Here is a 19,449-nt window from a genome sequence, read left to right on the forward strand (position 1 = left end):
ATTCCAATGATCCAAAAATGTGAATCCTTCTCCCATACACCAGCTCCTCAGCCATGCATTCATCTGCTCTATCCTCCTATTCCTGCCCTCACTAGCTCCTATCACTGGGAGTAATCCAGATATCACTACCCTTGAGGACCTCCTTTTTAAATTTCTGCCTAACTCTCTGTAATCTTCCTTCAGAATCTCAACCTTTTCCCTTCCTATATCATTGGTTCCAATGTGGACAATGACCTCTTGCTGGCCTCTCTCCCCCGTGAGAATATTCTGCACCGTCTCTGAGACATCCTTGATCCTGGCACCAGGGAAACAACACACCATTCTGCTTTTTCTCTGCTGGCCACAGAAACATCTGTCTGTACCTCTGACTACAGAATCCCCGAACACAATTGATCTCTTGGAAGCCGATGTACCCCTCGTTGCATTAGAGCCAGTCTCAATACCAGGAACTTGGCTTTTCGTGCTATGTTCCCCATAGAATCCGTCACCCCCTACATTTTCCAAAACAGCATCCCAGTTTGAAATGGGTATATCCACAAAAGACTCCTGCCCTTGGTGCCTACCTCTCTTACCCTTCCTGGAGTTAACCCATCTATGTGACTATATCTGAGTGTTTCCCCTCTTCCTATAACTGCCATCCATCACATACTGTTGCTGTTGCAAATTCCTCATCGCTTCTATCTGTCTCTCTTAAGAAGGAAATCAGGTGGGCAAAAAGTGGACATGAAATAGCTTTTGCTGATAAGTTAAATGAGTATCCAAAGAGACTCTACAAGTATATTAAGGGCAATAGAATAACTCTGGAAGAATAGGCCCCCTTAAAGATCAACAAGATCATCTATGTATGAACTACGTGTGATGGGTGAGTTCCTAAATTAATGTTTTGCATCAGTATTTACTGTGGAATAAGACATAAAAGCTAGGGAACTCAGGGACATCAATAATGATGTCTTGAAAAGAGTCCAAGTTACAGAAGAAGAGGAGTTGGTTGTCTTAAAAAGGATGAAGGTAGATAAATCTCCTGATCAAATGTATCTCAGGTCATTGTGGGAAGCTAGCGAATAGATATTTGTCTCATGGACAGTCATGGGTGAGGTGCTGGAAGACTGGAGGGTAGCTAATCTTGTACCATTATTTAAGAAAGGCTGCGAGGAAAAGCCAGGGAAATAAAGACCAGTGAGCCTGATGCCAGTTGTGGTAAGTTGTTGGAAAGAATCTAAAAAACAAGATATATATGTATTGGTGAGGCAAGATCTGATTGGGGATAGTCAGTTTGTGAGAGGTCAATCATGTCACACAAGTTTGATTTAGTTTTTTGACAAGGTGGCCAAGAAAACAGATGAAGGCAGAGTGGTCTTCATGGTTCCTACATGTTCATGGCTATCCAAGAGGGGAGGGAGCTGCTTTTCCCTATGGTTAGCAACCGAAGGCCAGCCTGATTGATGAAGGCAACCTGACAGAGGAATTCAGGGCTCATGGGAAAGCATAAGATGACCTGGCTTCAGTGCCACAACAGGATGAAGCATCTGCTGTATTCCACCACATTATGTGCCACTATTTACTCAAAGCTTCATGACCATAAGGGTGTGATTTAACATTGTAATCTTGGCATTGCACAGGACTGTCACATATAAGAATGGGTGCCAAGCATCTGATGCCTCAAGAACAATCAATGTTTGTCACTTCATTGCAGCAATCAATGTAGCATGAGTCATACCACTGTGCTACTGGCCCTCACACATCTGCCAGGGGTCACGCTTGAAATGAAACACAGTAGTTCATGCACCATAAACTCATTGAGCTTTCTTCACAACTGGGAGAAGGTGTATGTCTCATAGTTTTTCTTTCACCAAAGGCTTGCATGGGACAAGGAAGCAACCATAAAACATGACCTCAAGATAAACCTTTACAAGTATCTCTGGCATAAACATCAAGTAATGCTTTCCTGAATTGCATCATATGTCACTCTTTGATGACAATGAACCACTTTACAGTCAGAACCCTTCAACCCCTAAATTCCCCCAGAATGCATTGTTCTTTGTAGTAATGCACATAGGCAAAGACAGTGCTGGGGATTATCATCTCTATCTTTTCTATCCATGCACACAAATTACTCAGATATCAATGCTGATGTCTCCCAAAGCTTTCCTTCTTCAGCAGCTGAACAATAAGCACAAACATGCCCAGACAAGGGTGGGGAGTGTTTTATTAAAATTTAACATTTTAAAAATCATGAGATGTGGGTGTCACTAACCAACATTTAAGACCATAAGACATAGGAGTGGAAGTAAGGCCATTTGACCCATCGGGTCCACTCCACCATTTAATCATGGTTGATGGGCATTTCAACATTTATTACCCATCTCAATTGCCCTGGAACTGAGTGGCCTATGAGGCCATTTCAGAGGGCATTTAAGAGTTAACCACCTTGCTGTGGATCTGGAGTCACATGTGGACTAAACTAGACAAAGAGAGCGGATTTCTTTCCTTAAAGGACATTAGTGAAGCAGATGAGTTTTATGACAATAGACATTGATTGCATCATTGCCATGAGGCTAGCTTTTAATTTCTGATTTTTAAAAAATTCAATTCATTTTTCACCTACTAAGTCCCCAGAATGTTAGCCTGGTAAACAGGATTAATAACCTGGTGATATTACTATTTCTCCACCATTACTCAGTGGGAGAAATGCCTGGCTTGATGTTGTTGACCACCTTCAAGGAACAGGTTACTGAACGATCTCCAGAGCAAAGGGAACTTAATGTTACTGACAGACAGAAGGGATATCTTTTAGCCATCTTATGCAAAAACCTCCAATCTCTTACTCAAGCTGCAAATCTGAATAAAACCTTGAGGAACTGATGATAACTGACAACACTGACATGTGTATCTGCAAAGTGTCCAAATCCCACTCCCAAGCCGGGACCGAAAAATAGGAACTCTTCCACTAGGTTCATTGCTACTTGTGCCTCATACCGCACCTTTGAGAAGGAACACTGAAGAGCCCTAGTTGATGCACCAACAATACCTTCCTCCCCATTTTTCACCAGTGCATAGACATTCATCTCAATGGATGATCTATCTAGAGTTAGGCCAAGTGTTATATGATGGTGTGCTCAGGACTGACAGACAGGCACCCAAATATTGTCATCTCAGAATACAGAGAATCCTCTGCTTGGGATCCAAATGTCTCCATCAGGTCAGACTGAGGAGGTTACACATCATCCATGTGAGAGATCCACTGCAAGCTGGAGCCCTCTAGGCACGAGCCTAAAAATCGATGTCTGTCAAAGTTATCTGAAGCAAAGTGGCAAAGTAGTTATCAGGCATCCTCAAGCTCACCTATGGCTTTTGGGGTGGCACAGGACTGAGTGGCGTGGAAAGAAAGAGTTAAGAGCATTGAATTCACATTACATGCATGGGATTTACTTTCTCTTCTGCACTTGAAACAAATTGAACACTTTGTAAAACAGTCCTGTATTCACTTTCAATCTGTGAGGCCATCTATGAGACTCATGTGTCCTTGCAAATTATCATGAGAGATAATGATCATCTCTCCTCACTCCATGGTCAACCTCCCTCTTTTTACCCTGTCAATGAGCTCGGGTGAGCAGTGCACAGCAAGCAATCAATTTTCTGGAGACCTTGGCTGGAAAGTATTGGAGAACCCCTCCTGAGCAGCCAGGCAATGTAAGTGCATCTTCAGTATCCCGATTATCTGTTTAATAATGGTCCTCATGGTGATGTGGTATTGTCGTGCTGTTTAGCATCAGTTTGAGCATACCACACTGGAGTCACTAACCGTGCCTTGGGTATTACTTGTCCTTGAAGCAGCCCTGGAGCTGATGGTTGCAGTTGGGGCAAACATTAAACCAACATGGATTATGCAGAATGTAAAAACTTGATGGCTCCCTGCATACTGGCTGCACACCAGCAGGAATTGTTTCCTTTGGTTATAAACAAGTTAGACATTGAGGGGATGAAATCTTTTACTGTTCAGGAATGTGATTGGGTGATGTCGGGGACGGCTGAATGACCACAGTTGATAGCTACATCGAGAACCCAACAATGGCTGAAAATTCCATGTCTCAGACACCTTAGTTCTCTGGGTCCATGGGCAACTGAGCATACTGTATTACTTTCCTGGAAAGGACATTGGTCAGCTCGCAAAAACACTTCAGGATTGCCAACTAGGATATGACACATCTGTCCCTCATGAAGGAGCCGGTGGTGAGGAAGTTCAATCCTGCTGTGATCTTGAGTGTCACGGACATAGTGCTTCCTCCCATGTTGCACAGCTGCAGATCTGCCTGCACAAGGTGGCAGACGTTAATGGCCACCATCCAGGTCAAACAAAGACACCTCTAACACTGCCTTTCAACCATCAGAAGGTAGTTGTAATGCCTTTAGTGCACCGTCTCTAGGTACATTGCTCCATCACACTGAAAACACTGATTCCTGTACTCAGATGTTGCGTCCAGCCATAGCTCCAGCTATTTGCACTTCATGCTCCAGTTCTGTTCATCCTTTCTTCCCCTCCTCTTGTTTCTTCATCTCATTCTGAACAAAGCAAATGCACCTGCTGGGTTAAGTTAGTTAAACATCTGGCACGGCAATACTGATCTGTGAAAAGATGTAGGAATGTGATGTAAGTTTTCCATCTGAGACCTTGACATAGTCAATCTATCTGTTATTTTTATATACAGAACAACCTCAATTATCTGAACGAGGCGGGCGGGGAGTATTTTGTTTGAATAACGCATTGTTCGGATAACTGATCTGACCATAAACAAAGGAAGCCATAGTGAACATAATTATGTAAAAAAGCAGATCTACAGAGTTTTATTTCATTCAATTGATAAAATATGTACAAACACTGGAAATTGCTTAGAAATTCATGATTTTTGACAAATAATATCACTTTTTGTGTAAATAAAACTCATTGAGATGGATGTCAGTAATTATTTTTTGAAGAAAAACATCCAGTCGCTATTTTGATTAGATTAAATTAGATTAGATCCCCTACAGTATGGAAACCGGCCCTTCGGCCCATCAAGTCTACACTGACCCTCTGAAGAGTAACCCACCCATACCCATTTCCATACGCTATATTAACCCCGACTAATGCACCTAACACTTTGGGCAATTTAGCATGGTCAATTCACCTGACCCGCACATTTTGGATTGCGGGAAGAAACCGGAGTACCCAGAGGAAAACCACGCAGACATGGGGAGAATGTCCAAACTCCACACAGTCACCCAAGATGGGAATCCTTAAGGTGCTTGTGTTTCTTTGCTCCACTGTTCTTATCACAACTTTATGTACATTCAAATGTATATTGTTGGCATCAATTTTATCAATCTTAGACAAATCCAGTATATCTTTAAACCCAACATTATGTCTCACAGCAGGTAAAGGAGTCAAAATACCTAAATCCAACATGAGTTAATTTTTAATTTTGTATAGTTACTATCTTACAATTAGCCTTTTCATCACCCAGTACAAACTTCTCACTCATCCTGATTTCATTTCATTCACCCACTTTCAAATTGAAACTGATCATCCAAAACTCTGATTGCAATTTTGACAACGCTCCCACCATTTCAAACCAGGTGAAATCCTATCCATTCTTTTGCAATCTTATTAGATTGCTGAAATACTCTTCTGACCATCCTTCCAACCACCACCACTCCACTCCACCCCACTCCATAAACATTAGACCATTTAAAATCCCATGTGGTGTTGCAGTCAACTCGTCACCCTCCTTGCTGATGCCCTCAGATTTCCCGATTGCGATCGTCACACCAGTTGTCGGTAACAGCTCTTTGATCTAACATTTTTACGGGACCTTGAGATTTTGTTTGGATCATCTGAAATTCAGATGATTAATGTTAAGATAACCAAAGTTGTTCTGTTTATGTGTGTGTGTATAGAGAGAGAGAGAGAGAGAGAGATTGTAGGCGGTCTGTTTAGTACATTTGCTGACAACACAAGGGTGGGGAATCCGCAGACAATGAGGATTGCCAGAGGGTGTAGCAGGATATAGATAGGCTGGAGACTTCCTGAAGAAGGGCTCATGCCTGAAACGTCGATTCTCCTGCTCCTTGGATGCTGCCTGACCTGCTGCGCTTTTCCAGCAACACATTTTCAGGCTGGAGACTTGAGCAGGCAAGTGGCAGTTGGAGTTTAATCTGGATAAATTTTGGAAGATCCAATACTGAACTGATAGAAGCATCAACATACAAAGGGAACTAAGAACACAGTCCCCTCAAAGTTGTGACACAAGTGGATAAGAAGGCATATGACATGCATGCCTTCAACAGTTGGAATATAAACTATAATAATTAGCAAGTCATGTTACAGCTGTATAGAACTTTAGTTAGGTCACATTCAAAATATTGCATATGTATCTGGTCGTCATACTATCAGAAGGATGTGGAGGCTTTGGAAAAGTTACAAAAAAGATTTACCAGGGTGTTGCCTGGTTTGGAGGGTATTAACTGTGAGGAGAGATTGGACAAACTTGTTTGTTTTTACTTGAGGCTGAGGGAGGACCTGATAAATGTTTACAAAATTATGAGAGCATTCATGGTGTGGATAGCCAGAGTCTTTCTTCCAATTACTATAGAATATAGGTTTAAGGTATAAGGAGGAAAATTTGAAGAAGATGTGAGAGGCATGCTTTTTACACAGAGGGTGGTAAGTGCCTGGAATTAGCTGTCAGAAGAGGTGGTAGAAGCAGATACAATAACAACACTTAAAAGGCATTTTGACAGGTACATGAATAGACAGGGAATAGAGGGAAACTGACTACGTAGAGACAAAAGGGGTTTAGTTTGGAAAGGTGTTATGTGTTGGAACAGGCTTAGAGGGCTGAAGGGCTTGTTTTTGTCCTGAACTGTTCTTTATTCTTTTCCTTCGTTAGTCTGTTGGGTCTTTATCAGGCTGTACTTGTCCTGGATGAAAGCCAGCCCTACAGCCCCTGGTGAAGTGCATTCGGCATAACATAACTAGTTTTGCTCTTCCTCATTCTGCCATATGCAAGATACCTCTGGCCTTGTTTTTTACATTGCTTTCCATGAAAGTCATTACTGGTACTATTTGACTCCCAATGGCCTTCATTACTGCAGGCGATACAGCTCTACATCTTGGATTTTACAACCTGCAGTGTGACTTCGTTGCCATGTCCTTACATCTCAGGTACACAGACCTGTGAGTGTACCTGTGTGGCTAAACATGGAATACCTCCCCACACTCCTCCCATTCTTACCCTCAGACACTAAGGTGTCTGAGACATGGAATTTTCAGCCATTGTTGGGTTCTCGATGTAGCTATCAACTGTGGTCATTCAGCCGTCCCCGACATCACCCAATCACATTCCAATCAGCTCTGTTGGTGATTTTCAACTGCCCTAGTCAAAGGTTACTGAATGATGAAACAAACTTGGCAAGTTGTTGGTGGAGCTTGAAGAGCACATTCATGATTATCCTGCATTGCCTGTCTCCCTTAAGTGCAATGTTCTTAACTGAATGTGAGCGCTCTGGTATTTTACAGTTTCTGTTTCAGTTTCTGTTTCAGTTACCTCAGATAATTGTGTTCACTCAGTCCAGAAACACATTCCGACAGATCTCAGGATCTCACCCAGTTGTAATGCATTTCTCCGTGAGTTCTTCTGAAAATCGGAAGATAGTGTTTCTAAACTTTTTGTTTAACCTTTTCACCCTCCCCCTCGAAAATACGTGTTTCCCCTCAATGTTGTTGGCCTTCTCTTTTCTGCTGGCAACCTTTCTGTCCTTCAATCCCCACTGCGAGTATCAACCCTTTCACTATTTCCCTCCATATTACTCCTCTTTCTCTGATCTCACTCCCACCCAAGTCCCCATGCCCAGCCATAATCTGACATCTGTCTTATTCAGTTCACCTGTTTTTTCTCCCTCCCTAGTGCAGAAATGATTCTATTGTCTTGCCCACAGTGAACATGCAGCTCCTACAATTCTTTGTCCCCATTCCTCCTCCAGCATTCTCACTTTTCTGTGTTTTTCCAGTTTGCTTATTTCATTTGCCTGGATCCTCCCAGTGCTCCCAGAAATCAGGCCCTTTTAAGTTTCCATTCTGTACTGTTCGTTTCCACCTAGCCCACCCTTTTGTGAACCTTTCTGTTGAGTCCTGTCTTAAGTAGAGCATCCTTTGCATCTTAGATCTTTTTGAACCCAGCATTCTTGCATGGGTCGGTTAAAGCAGTGCAGTTGCCATGCTTGGATATTCTGGATGCCTTCACCCCTTCCACTGCAAGTATTTAACTAAACAAGCAAGGCAGCCAATGACGGGGGTGTCACATGAGCTCATTGACTTGGTGAGACTTCACCCCTTACTCTTTTATTTTTAAAGAGTACACTTTATTCATAAAAAAAGTCTTATATACAAAGTCAAAAACACACAGTTTGCTTCTGTACAGTAACATAGCAAAGAAACAAAAGTTGGATTTTGATTCTGACCAAATAAACCAAAGGCATCTCTTACTTGAACAAAACTATATTTTCATGCATTTGAGGCACTGGAAGGGTCTGACAACTGAACAGACCCCAATTTAACTGAGCTTACACTGTAAGCATTTAACTACCACAAGCAAGACTGCATATGTGTTAGCCTGTCATGACCTGGAGGCTTCACCTTACACTATACATAGAATTGACTTGATTATGAAGAAGCCAAGTTACTGAAGAGGTTTGTACACATAGGGGTTTGGAGGTAAAAAGTCTAACAGGCCATGTATTTGACTCATGGATATAATTGGGTTTGTAACCACAAGTGTTTCCTGTTTTTGGCTAATAAGATTTCATCTGTGAACATGCCTTGGAGTTGTCCGTGAGTTGAGGTGTTAATGAGTATTCATGTCACGTACTGAATGCAATAGAGATGGGGAAAGCCATCCTGCCTTTTGAGTTCTGAGAACTTAATATCAAAACTTTAACCCAATGTCAGGAAACTGAGTATTTGCCTCCTGCCAAAATAAATTCCTCCACTACCCTTCTAAATGCTTCATTGAGACTTGAAGGTTCAATCCAAATGATGCAATTTACACTTGTTCTTTAGTAACCATTAGATTATTAGAAAGACTGCTGCTTTGTGTTTGAAATGAATCAAAATGACTAAAATTGGACAATTCATTCTCTCATAGCACTTGTGTAAAAATTCATTTCATATAAAGGCAATTTCAGATAGTCATTTAAATTCATTTTGCATTCCAAAATCATTTTTTATAGATCTTTTTGTTCTGGCTACTGAGGTCTCACTATATCTGAAAGTTTCCCTGTTATCCTACCAATTGTAGTTTTCATGTATAATAGTTAATGCAAAGAGTTCAAAATTCAGAAACCAAATTGAATCCCTCCAACACAATCAGGATCAGAAAAGATTTGTGTCTGATTTTGGAGAAGTACTTCAGTAAGATGGATTGTTTAATCACAAGAAGCAGTGACTCATCGTTTGTGCTCAATGATAACATAATGAAGAGTATAGTGCAGGAGATAGACCCGTATTGAGCCACCTCATTAGCATTTGCAAAATGTCAATCCCACGCATTTCAATCAGCACGAGCTTTGGCACCACAATGCAATGAGTAATCTGGAAACGTTATTAAATAATTCTGGTGAATACATTGCCAATTCTTTTATAGACATATGCCATGTATTTCCACAGTTAGTTAATTATTTTGTGATGTGTAACTGAGTTGTTTGATTTTATTTTCTTTCAGTTGTGGACATCACATTCATTTCATGACCTGGTAAACGGAAATAGAGTCATAGAAATATACAGCACGGAAGCAGATCCTTTGGTCCAACTTGCCCGTGCTGACCAGATATCCTAGCCTAATCCAGTCCCATTTGCCAGCATTTGGCCCATATCCTTCTAAACCCTTCCTATTCATATACTTATCCTGATGCCTCTTAAATGCTGCAATTGTACCAGCATCCACTATTTCCTCTAGCAGCTCATTCCATACATGCACTGCCCTCTGTGTGAAAAGGTTGCCCCTTTGGTCCCTTTTATATCTTTCCCCTCTCATTCTAAATCTATGCCCTCTAGTTCTGGACTCCCCCACTCCAGGGAAAAGACTTTGCCTATTTACCCTATCCATGACCCTCATGATTTGATAAACCCTCTCTAAGGTCATCCCTCCGCCTTCAACGCTGCAAGGAAAACAGCCCCATCCTGTTGAGCATCTCCCTATAACTCAAATCCTGCAACCATGGCAACATCCTCGTAAATCTTTTCTGAAACTTTTCAAGTTTCACAACAATAGGAAGGAGACCAGAATTGCATGCAATATTCCAAAAGTGGCCTAACCATTTTCCTGTACAGCCGCAACATGACCTCTCAATTCCTGTACTCAATAATCTGACCATTAAAGGGAAGTGTATCAAATGCCTTCTTTACTATCCTATCTACCTGCGAATCTACTTTCAAGGAGCTATAAACCTGCACACCAAGGTCTCTATTTTCAGCAACACTCCCTAAGACCTTACTATTAATTGTATGAGTCCTACACTGATTTGCTTTTTCAAAATGCAGCACCTCATATTTATCTAAATTAAACCCCATCTGCCACTTCTCAGCCCATTGGCACATTTGATCAATATCCCATTTTAGAGTCATAGAGATTTACAGCATGGAAACAGACCCTTTGGTCCAACCCGTCCATTCAGACCAGATATCCCAACCCAATCTAGTCCCACCTGCCAGCACCCAGCCCATATCTCTTCAAATGCTTCCTATTCATATACCCATCCAAATGTCTCTTAAATGTTGCAATTGTACCAGCCTCCACCATTTCCTCTGGCAGCTCATTCCATACATGTACCACTCTCTGTGTGAAAAAGTTACCCCTTAGGTCTCTTTTTATATCTTTCCCCTCTCACCCTCAACCTATGCACTCTAGTTCTGGACTCCCCGACCCCAGGGAAAAGACTTTGTCGATTTATCCAATCCATGACTCTCATAATTTTGTAAACCTCTATAGGGTCACCCCTCAGCCTCTGACACTCCAGGAAAATCAGCCCCAACCTGTTCAGCCTCTCCCTATAGCTCAAATCCTCCAACCCTGGCAACATCCTCGTAAATCTTTTCTGTACCGTTTCAAGTTTTACAACATCTTTTTGATAGGAAGGAGACCAGAATTGCACGCAATATTCCAAAAGTGGCCTAACCAATGTCCTGTACAGCTGCAACATGACCTCCCAACTCCTGTACTCAATACTCTGACCAATAAAGGAAAGCATACCAAATGCCTTCTTCACTATCCTATCTACATGCAACTCCACTTTCAAGGAGATATGAACCTGCACTCCAAGGTCTCTTTGTTCAGCAACACTCCCTAGGACCTTACCATTAAGTGTATAAGTCCTGCTAGGATTTACTTCCCCAAAATGCAACACCTCGCATTTATTTGAATTAAACTTCATCTGCTACTTCTCAGCCCATTGTCCACTGCACCTCCAATTTTAGCGGCATCTGCAAACTTACTAACTATACCTGTTCACATCCAAATCATTTATATAAATGACAAAAAGTAGTGGACCTAGCACCGATCCTTGTGGCACTCCACTGGTCACAGGCCTCCAGTCTGAAAAGCAGCCCTCCACCACCACCCTCTGTCTTCTACCTTTGAGCCAGTTCTGTATCCAAATGGTTAGTTCTCTCTGTATTCAATGTGATCTAACCTTGCTAATCAATCTTACATGGGGAACCTTGTTGAATGCCTCCATGTCCAAATTGGTAGAAGGCAGTAAGTCCTCTAATGCCATCAGATATGGAAATCAAACTGAATGTCAGTTGATGAGCATGCATTACACCTGTAAGAAACCAATTGGTCACTTCATTTGATGTTGTATTCGGGACCAATCATGCTGTATTTTGCTTCATGAAATTTTGAAGCCTTACATTGTTAAACCAAACAGTATCTTGGGATTGGTGGAGTGATGTCAGAAGTTTCCATTACCTTTTGAGAAGAATTAACTGGCATTTTGCACATGTTACGGCCAAATAAAGGGAAAACGAGCCATATCATTGACCAAACAAGATCAGAATCATTCAAAATCTGAAGTCTTTGTCAGAAACATTGTAAAATTGTTCATTTTAGTACATAGAATTAAGAAGTTGGCTGGACAGTCAGTTTGGTGGAGTGATGCCAATAGTGTAGCTTCAATTCCTGCACCAACTGAAGTTACCATAAAGAACTCTCTAGTGGATGGCACGGTGGCACAGTGGTTAGCACTGCTGGAATCGCAGGTCAGATGAATTGGCCGTGCTAAATTGCCCATAGTGTTAGGTAAGGGGTAAATGTAGGGGTATGGGTGGGTTACGCTTTGGCGGGTTGGTGTGGACTTGTTGGGTCGAAGGGCCTGTTTCCACACTGTAATGTAATGTAATGTAATCTATTCTAATCTTTCCTGAGGCGTGGTGATAGTCAGGTTAAATCACTTCCAGTCCTCTCTCTCCCTTGCTCTCTCTAAGGAGAGGGCAACTGGTTTGTTAGGTCTGTTAGGACTATGACTACTTTATCTTTAAGACCAAGAGGTCTTGGAAATATAGATATAGAGAGAATATTTCCTCCTGTGGAATAATCTAGAACTACAGGGTTACTGTTTAAAAATAAGGGGCCACCCATTTAAGGTAGAGATGAGGCCATTTTTCTTTCTCACTGACAGACATGAGTCTTTGGAACTGTCTTCTTGAAAAAATGGTGCAAGCAGAGTCTCTGAATATTCTTAAGGCAGAGGTCAATGGATTCTTGGTTACCAAGGGGATGAAAGGTTATCAGGAGTGAGTGTGAGTGTGGATTTGAGGTTATATTCAGATCACCCATGATCTTGATAAATGGTAGAGCAGCTTCAAGGGATTGAACAGTCAACTCCTACTCCTTTGTGTGTGTGTGTCCATATTGTAAGAAAGCATCATGATTTTCTTACAATTTAACTTTTCAATTTATTGCAACATGAACAGCAGGTTTTGGGATAGATAAATCTCAAAGTCATCGATATTAAATTCTTATTCACACCCCATGCTGCAGTGCAGCTTGTTTGACTGATTTTAATTGTAGCCCTGTCATCACTTTTATTGTCATCATCTCCCTGATAGAAATAGAGTTAATTATAATGTTGTTACCTCTTTGATCAGAGTAGAATTAGCCAAATCATTAACTTATTGTACAAATATCACAGAAGTGTACAATGCACTCAAGGCATGTGGACCCATTTATTACCCATCTCTGGTTGGCCTTCAGATGGTGAAGCTAAGCTACCTTCTTGAACCACTTCAGACCCTTTTGTCGTAGGTGCCCCCACGATGCCACTAGGAAAGATGTTCCAGGCCTTGGACCAGCGATACTGAAGGAACAACGATATATGTCCAGGTCTGAATCTGAGTGGCTTGGAGTGGATCTTGCAGATGTTGGTGTTCATAGTAATCGGCCACCTTTATCCTTTGGAGGAGAAAGTGAGTACTGCAGATGCTGGAGATCAGATGAAGGGCTTATGCCCAAAACATCGGTTCTCTTGTTCCTTGGCTGCTGCCTGACCTGCTGTGCTTTTCCAGCACCGCATTCTCAACTACCCTTATTCTTTGAGTTGGACGTGGTCAAGGATTTGGAATGTGCTGTTTTCAGAGCCTTGGTGCAGTGTATTTCTGCAATTCTGCAATTTCTGCAATGCACTTGTAGGTTGTGCATACTGCTGTTACTGAGCATCAGTAATGAAGGGGGTGGATGTTTGTGGTTGTAGTACCAATGGAGTGGGCTGCTTTGTTCTGGAGTGTGTCAAGCTTCTTAAGTGTTGTTAGAGTTGCAACTATTCAGGCAAGCGGGCAGTATTCCATCACACTCCGAACTTGTTCTTTGTAGATGGTTGAAGAGCTTTAGAAAGTCAGGAGGTGATTTAGTTACTGTAAGATTCCTTGCCTCTGATTTGCTCTGGTAGCCACTGTATCTATATGGTTAGTCCAGTTCAGTTTCTGGATTAACAAAGTTTTAAGACTCCAAGTTTACAGAAAAAAAACAAGAACTGAATTTCACAAGGGAGCATATTATACAGCACCCCTCCCACACTTGCTGCCACCCACCCCCTGCCACCATTCAAACAAACCACAGACAATGAACTTAAAAGGTGTTCCATCTGCAGACAAAACATGCTGCCAGTGGGCAAAATGACTGAGAATGGGACTTCCACCCTTGACAAGCTATCAGTCAATCTGCTTGGCCAACAGCTCAAGCAGCCTCAGCAGCACCAGAACTGAGTAGCGGGTGCTGCTGAGATGGCAAAGAGCCCACACAAAACTTTGGTGGATTATAGTCAGGTAAGTCCCTTGCTCTCTTGTTATGGGGGAGAGGGTGTGAAGTGACTGAGCAGTTTTGGAGGAGTTTGTTGGTGGCTGAGGTTATGGGTGATACAGGCCAGAATGCAAAATGCAACCTGTGGGATGCTTAATAAATGCACAGAATAGCTGCAAAAAGGTTTCCCCATCATTATTTCCTGTCTTCTTAGGAAATGGCCTGTCAACTCCCACCTACACCAACTGTACTGTGATGTGCACTGTGTAATTTTAATGTCAATACCTTGTTAACATGCTCAATTGGCCATTACTGTTTATTTAAAAATGGCAGCTAGACCACTGATGACTGCACCTGCTGTGGTTTGGGGGATAACTTCAGGGCTGGGCAGTAGTTTATGGGGTTACCACCCTCCGCATTTATGTGACCCTCAACCCCATCCTCCCTGAAAACATACCCGTCTGGGGACTCGTATAATCCAGTCCCAATTCTCTTCTGTCAGGTTGGACTGGTTATTGACTAGAAAATGAAAAATACCGACAGGATTTTGTTTAAGGCCCTTTAGAATGCTACTATTATCAGCATCCTATGGGTTAACCAATCTGAACATGTGCATCTATGAAACTATTGCAGAGTACCATCTTTAGTTCCAAAGTAAAATGAAAAAGGATGTTTTTCTTTTGATTGTTGGCCCATACCATTTATAAATCATGTGAATGCTCTTAGTCTTCCAGTATTTTGAAACGCAACAATTCTTTCTGTGAGCCAAGTGAAAACTGTCTTGGACAGGTTTGTCGTTTGATTTGAGATCCTGACATTGTCACACATTGCATTAACTTGCAAAATTGGCTTTAATGGGATGATGGTTACCTTAAATTGACGTAAATGCATTTATTGTCTGCTCTGCCCACTGGAATGTGACAAGGACCTGCCAATAGTTGATCCAAACATCCGCACTTTCAAATAATAATCTCTCTTTCATTTGTTCTATGATACACATAGGACTTTGATCACTATTTCAGAAAATGACCATGTGACCTACATTGTCCTCCTAGTTTTTCTGACTAAAGAGACCCCACTAAAGTATATCTAAGTTATTTTAAATGGAGCAAGCAGAAGCAGTGATTTATTTTATTGCCAGCTGGACAGCCTTTATGCTGTTTGACATAGTGCCATCCTCTGTATTATGATACCTGGTTGGTGCCTACAGAACTAAGTAAGAAGTAAGAGCCAGAGTAGGCAATTCAGCCCCTCTACACTGCTCAATACAATCCTGACTCATCTCATCTTGGCTTCAACTCCACTCTCCTGTCCACATCCATAACCTTCAGCCTGTTACTAATTAAAGAACTGTCTATCTCCTTACATTTAGTCAATGCCTGGGCATCCAGCACACTCTGGGGTTTTGAATTCTACAGATTCACGACCATTTGAAAGAAGTATCTCTGTTTTAAATCTGCCATCTCTTAGCTCTGATCTCTCATTCTAGATTGCCCCACAATGGGAAACATCTTCTCCACATCTACTTTGTCAATCCCCTTTAGCATCTTATGCACCTCAATTAGATCTCCTCATATTCTTCTAAACTCTCGTGAATATATGCCTAAACTGCTCGATTCCTGCTCATTATCCAAGCCTTTCATCTCTGAAATCATTCTAGTGAACATTCTCTGAACTGTCCAATACAGATCCTCAGTTGTATTGAATTGAGTGCAGAATACAAAATGGCTCCTGACCCTTCCACTGCCAGATTGAGCAGTTATTCATTGCCCGTTTAAAAGTTAAAATTGGTGCCAATGTCTACAAATATGCATTCTCATACAAGAGGCATTTGGGATTGGGAAAGCCAGCAGATTGTTCCCTAGGAATTTTGAAGGGACCTTTACGGTCCTGTATATTATCAATGCCATATATAGCAATAAATTTGTTCACACCGTTACTAAGAACTGGATGAAAAACATATATATATATATATATATATATACTTTTTAAAATTCATTCATAGGATGAGGGTATCACCAGCTAGGCCAGCATTTATTGCCATCCCTAATTGCCCAGAGGTCAACCACATTGCTGTGAGTCTGGAGTCACAGCAGACTCACAGTCACAGGATATTAGTGAACCAGATGGGTTTTTCTGACAATCAGCAACAGATTCATGGTCATCATTAGACTCTTAAATTCAAGATTTTTAAAACTGAATTTAAATTACACCATCTACCCCCATGGTGAGATTCAAACCCAGGTGCCCAGGCCATTACCTAGGTCCCTGGATTTGTAGACCAATGATAATACCACTGGGTTGTTTATTATGTGTATTGAAATATCTTCTAATGTGTACTTTAGTGTAATGGAAAATGCAGCAATGTGAATTGATATAGTTTTGCATCTTTAACATTTAATGAAAACATCTAACCACTAAACAAATATTTTTAAATTCTTTGTCTTATAGGCAGCTGGGGGAGATGTATGGGAGAGGAGTGTGGCCCAGGAGGTGTCCAAACCAGGTCAGTATGGTGTGCCCATGTGGAGGGATGGACTACTTTACCCACTAACTGTAAACCATCGGAAAGACCAGAGAATCAGCAAAATTGTTTCAAAGTCTGTGACTGGCACAAGGACCTGTACAAGTGGCAAGTGGGTGAGTGGAGCAAATGCTTACCTGTCGCTTCCAGGAACCCTTCTTCAAGAGTAACGTCAGAGTGCCTGAAAGGTGAGGAAGGAATTCAGACCAGGGATGTAACTTGCATTGAGAAACGAAATGGAGCTGCAGCGGAGGATGTTATCTGTGACTATTTTGAGACTAAGCCCCACATTGAACAAGCTTGTCTCATCCCCTGTCCACAAAACTGTGTGGTAACGGAGTTTACTTCCTGGTCGGAATGCACGAAGTCCTGTGGAGTGGGATTAAAACACCGCATTCGTCAAATATTAGTGCCCCCGCTCTACGGTGGGGAACCTTGCCCCAACCTGACTGAGTTTCGGACCTGCACGTTCAATTCCTGCGATGCAGAAGAAAGTATTTACAGTTTGAGAGTCGGGCCCTGGAGTGCATGCTCTCTCCCACACACTCGACAAACCCGGCAAGTAGGAAAAAGAGTGAGGGACCCTGAGGCCCGTGAGCTTATGAAGAAAAAGAGGAACCGAAACCGGCAAATCCGTCAGGACACCAAATATTTTGATGTCTTAATCGGTTACCAAACGAGACAGGTTACATGCATGCACAGAAATGGAAAGACTGCTGCGCTGAGGTAAGTGGTTTAGTTCATGACATATATCTTGAGCCTGCTTTACTTAAGTAACCCAAGTGAGTAGCTGAGACAGGGATTAGAAAACCTCAAAGGAAATGTGGTAAATCAGGAAATGGTGAGCAGGTAATACCAAACTCAAGTTCTATTAACTCGTAAGGATTAAATAACAAAATGTGTTAGTTATTCATTTTAGCCATTAGAGATACAACTATTGCATTGAATAAGATGAAAGCCTTTTCTGTCTATAGTGACTGTAAATGTCAAGTGTGATAACAGACTGGAATGGTTTGAACCGACATTCATAAAGTTGCCCCGATAAAGGGAAGGAACTCACATATTCAGTTGCACAGATCAAGAAGTATTTCAGTCATAGTTGTTTTTCCAAGATTTTGTTTAAAAATAACATGCAACAATAGAACAACGTTTTAGTTTGCAGCTAAATCAGCTCATTCTGCTATAGCTGACCTGACGTTCAATGTCAAATACGAACATCCTTTACCTTGTTAAATCAAAATCACAAAAAACATCTGCTGGAATAGTAGTTCATATTGTAAATGAAGTGCTCCTGGTCCATTGTGCAAAATTAATTGAAGTTACTGGTTAAAATTAGCAGCTATTGAATTGTATAGTTCTTTCTCAGTGTGCAGTCAAACTCAGATTAATATATTGCTCCATCCAATCACTGAATTTGGATACACCAAACCATTCTTGTCATGGAGAATTTTCAATTCAGGCAAAACAACTCAGAATATTGTCTATTCTCTGTTTCACACTCACTGCTTGGTATAAGGGATCGTTGCAGTGTCATTGGATTCCGCTCTATGGGTGACTTGTGGATGGGGAAATAAGCAAGTTAACCCATAAAACAGGACACCATACTATACCCAGTGTGTCAGAGAAGGTGTCAGATGGGCTGCCCACCCTTGGCCCAATTGGTATCTCAATTGATGCCTGCCTAAAGTACTCATCCTTTCGTCTCTTGAACGGTGAAGGCTATGTAATAATAAGGTCACTGGGCCAGTCATCCAGAAGCATAGGCTAATGCTCTGGTGATGTGGGTTTGAATCCCACAACAGTAGCAGGTGTAATTTAAATTTAAGTAATAAGTTCAGATGTCGAAAGCTGCTGTCAATAATAAAAGGCAATGAAACTATTATCAAATATTGTTAAAGATGCATCTGATTCACTAATGTTGTTTCGGGAAGGAAATTTGCCATCATGTCTAGCCTTCATGTGACTCCTGACTTACAGTAATATGGCTGTCTCTTAATTGGCTGAAATGGTTGAGCAAGCCAATAGGTTCAACAGCAATTAGGATTCAGCAACAAATGTTGACCTTGCCAGCAATGCTCACGTCTTATGAAAGAACAGAGGAAAAATATTAAACAATAATGAAAGCCCTGTGCATGGCTGATTTGACCCAAAGGACTTCTGCTCAATGAAAGGTGAATGGAAGGGTACCTATTTCTTGGTTCAAATCACAAGCTCCCTCCAAACAGTATTCCCTCCGCGTATCCATTCTGCCCTGTCAAATATCCTCAAGAAGAAAGTGAGGACTGCAGATGCTGGAGATCAGAGCTGAAAATGTGTTGCTGGAAAAGCGCTGCAGGTCAGGCAGCATCCAAGGAGCAGGACAATTGACGTTTCGGGCATGAGCCCTTCTTCAGGAATGAGGAGTTCATCCCTTGTGGTTGGAGGGTTCCTAGGCGGAAGATGAGGCGCTCTTCCTCCAGCCGTCATGTTGCTATGGTCTGGCGATGGAGGAGTCCAAAGACCTGCATGTCCTTGGTGGAGTGGGAGGGGGAGTTGAAGTGTTGAGCCACAGGGTGGTTGGGTTGGTTGGTCCGGGTGTCCCAGAGGTGTTCTCTGAAACAT

At 41.8% G+C, this 19,449-nt stretch overlaps 1 protein-coding gene across 2 annotated transcripts in view; it reads left to right on the top strand.

The window, feature by feature from the left end:
- LOC122549803 (thrombospondin type-1 domain-containing protein 7A-like) overlaps positions 1-19,449 on the top strand; it is a 589,911-nt gene that overhangs the window by 340,088 nt on the left and 230,374 nt on the right. For both annotated transcript variants that reach the window (XM_043689852.1, XM_043689854.1), the window contains one exon: positions 16,776-17,574. In XM_043689852.1, the coding sequence (XP_043545787.1) occupies positions 16,776-17,574 (799 nt within the window). The remainder of the gene's footprint in view (positions 1-16,775; positions 17,575-19,449) is intronic.

This window comes from Chiloscyllium plagiosum, chromosome 5, assembly GCF_004010195.1.
Source record: "Chiloscyllium plagiosum isolate BGI_BamShark_2017 chromosome 5, ASM401019v2, whole genome shotgun sequence".
NCBI classification, from domain to species: Eukaryota; Metazoa; Chordata; class Chondrichthyes; order Orectolobiformes; family Hemiscylliidae; genus Chiloscyllium; species Chiloscyllium plagiosum.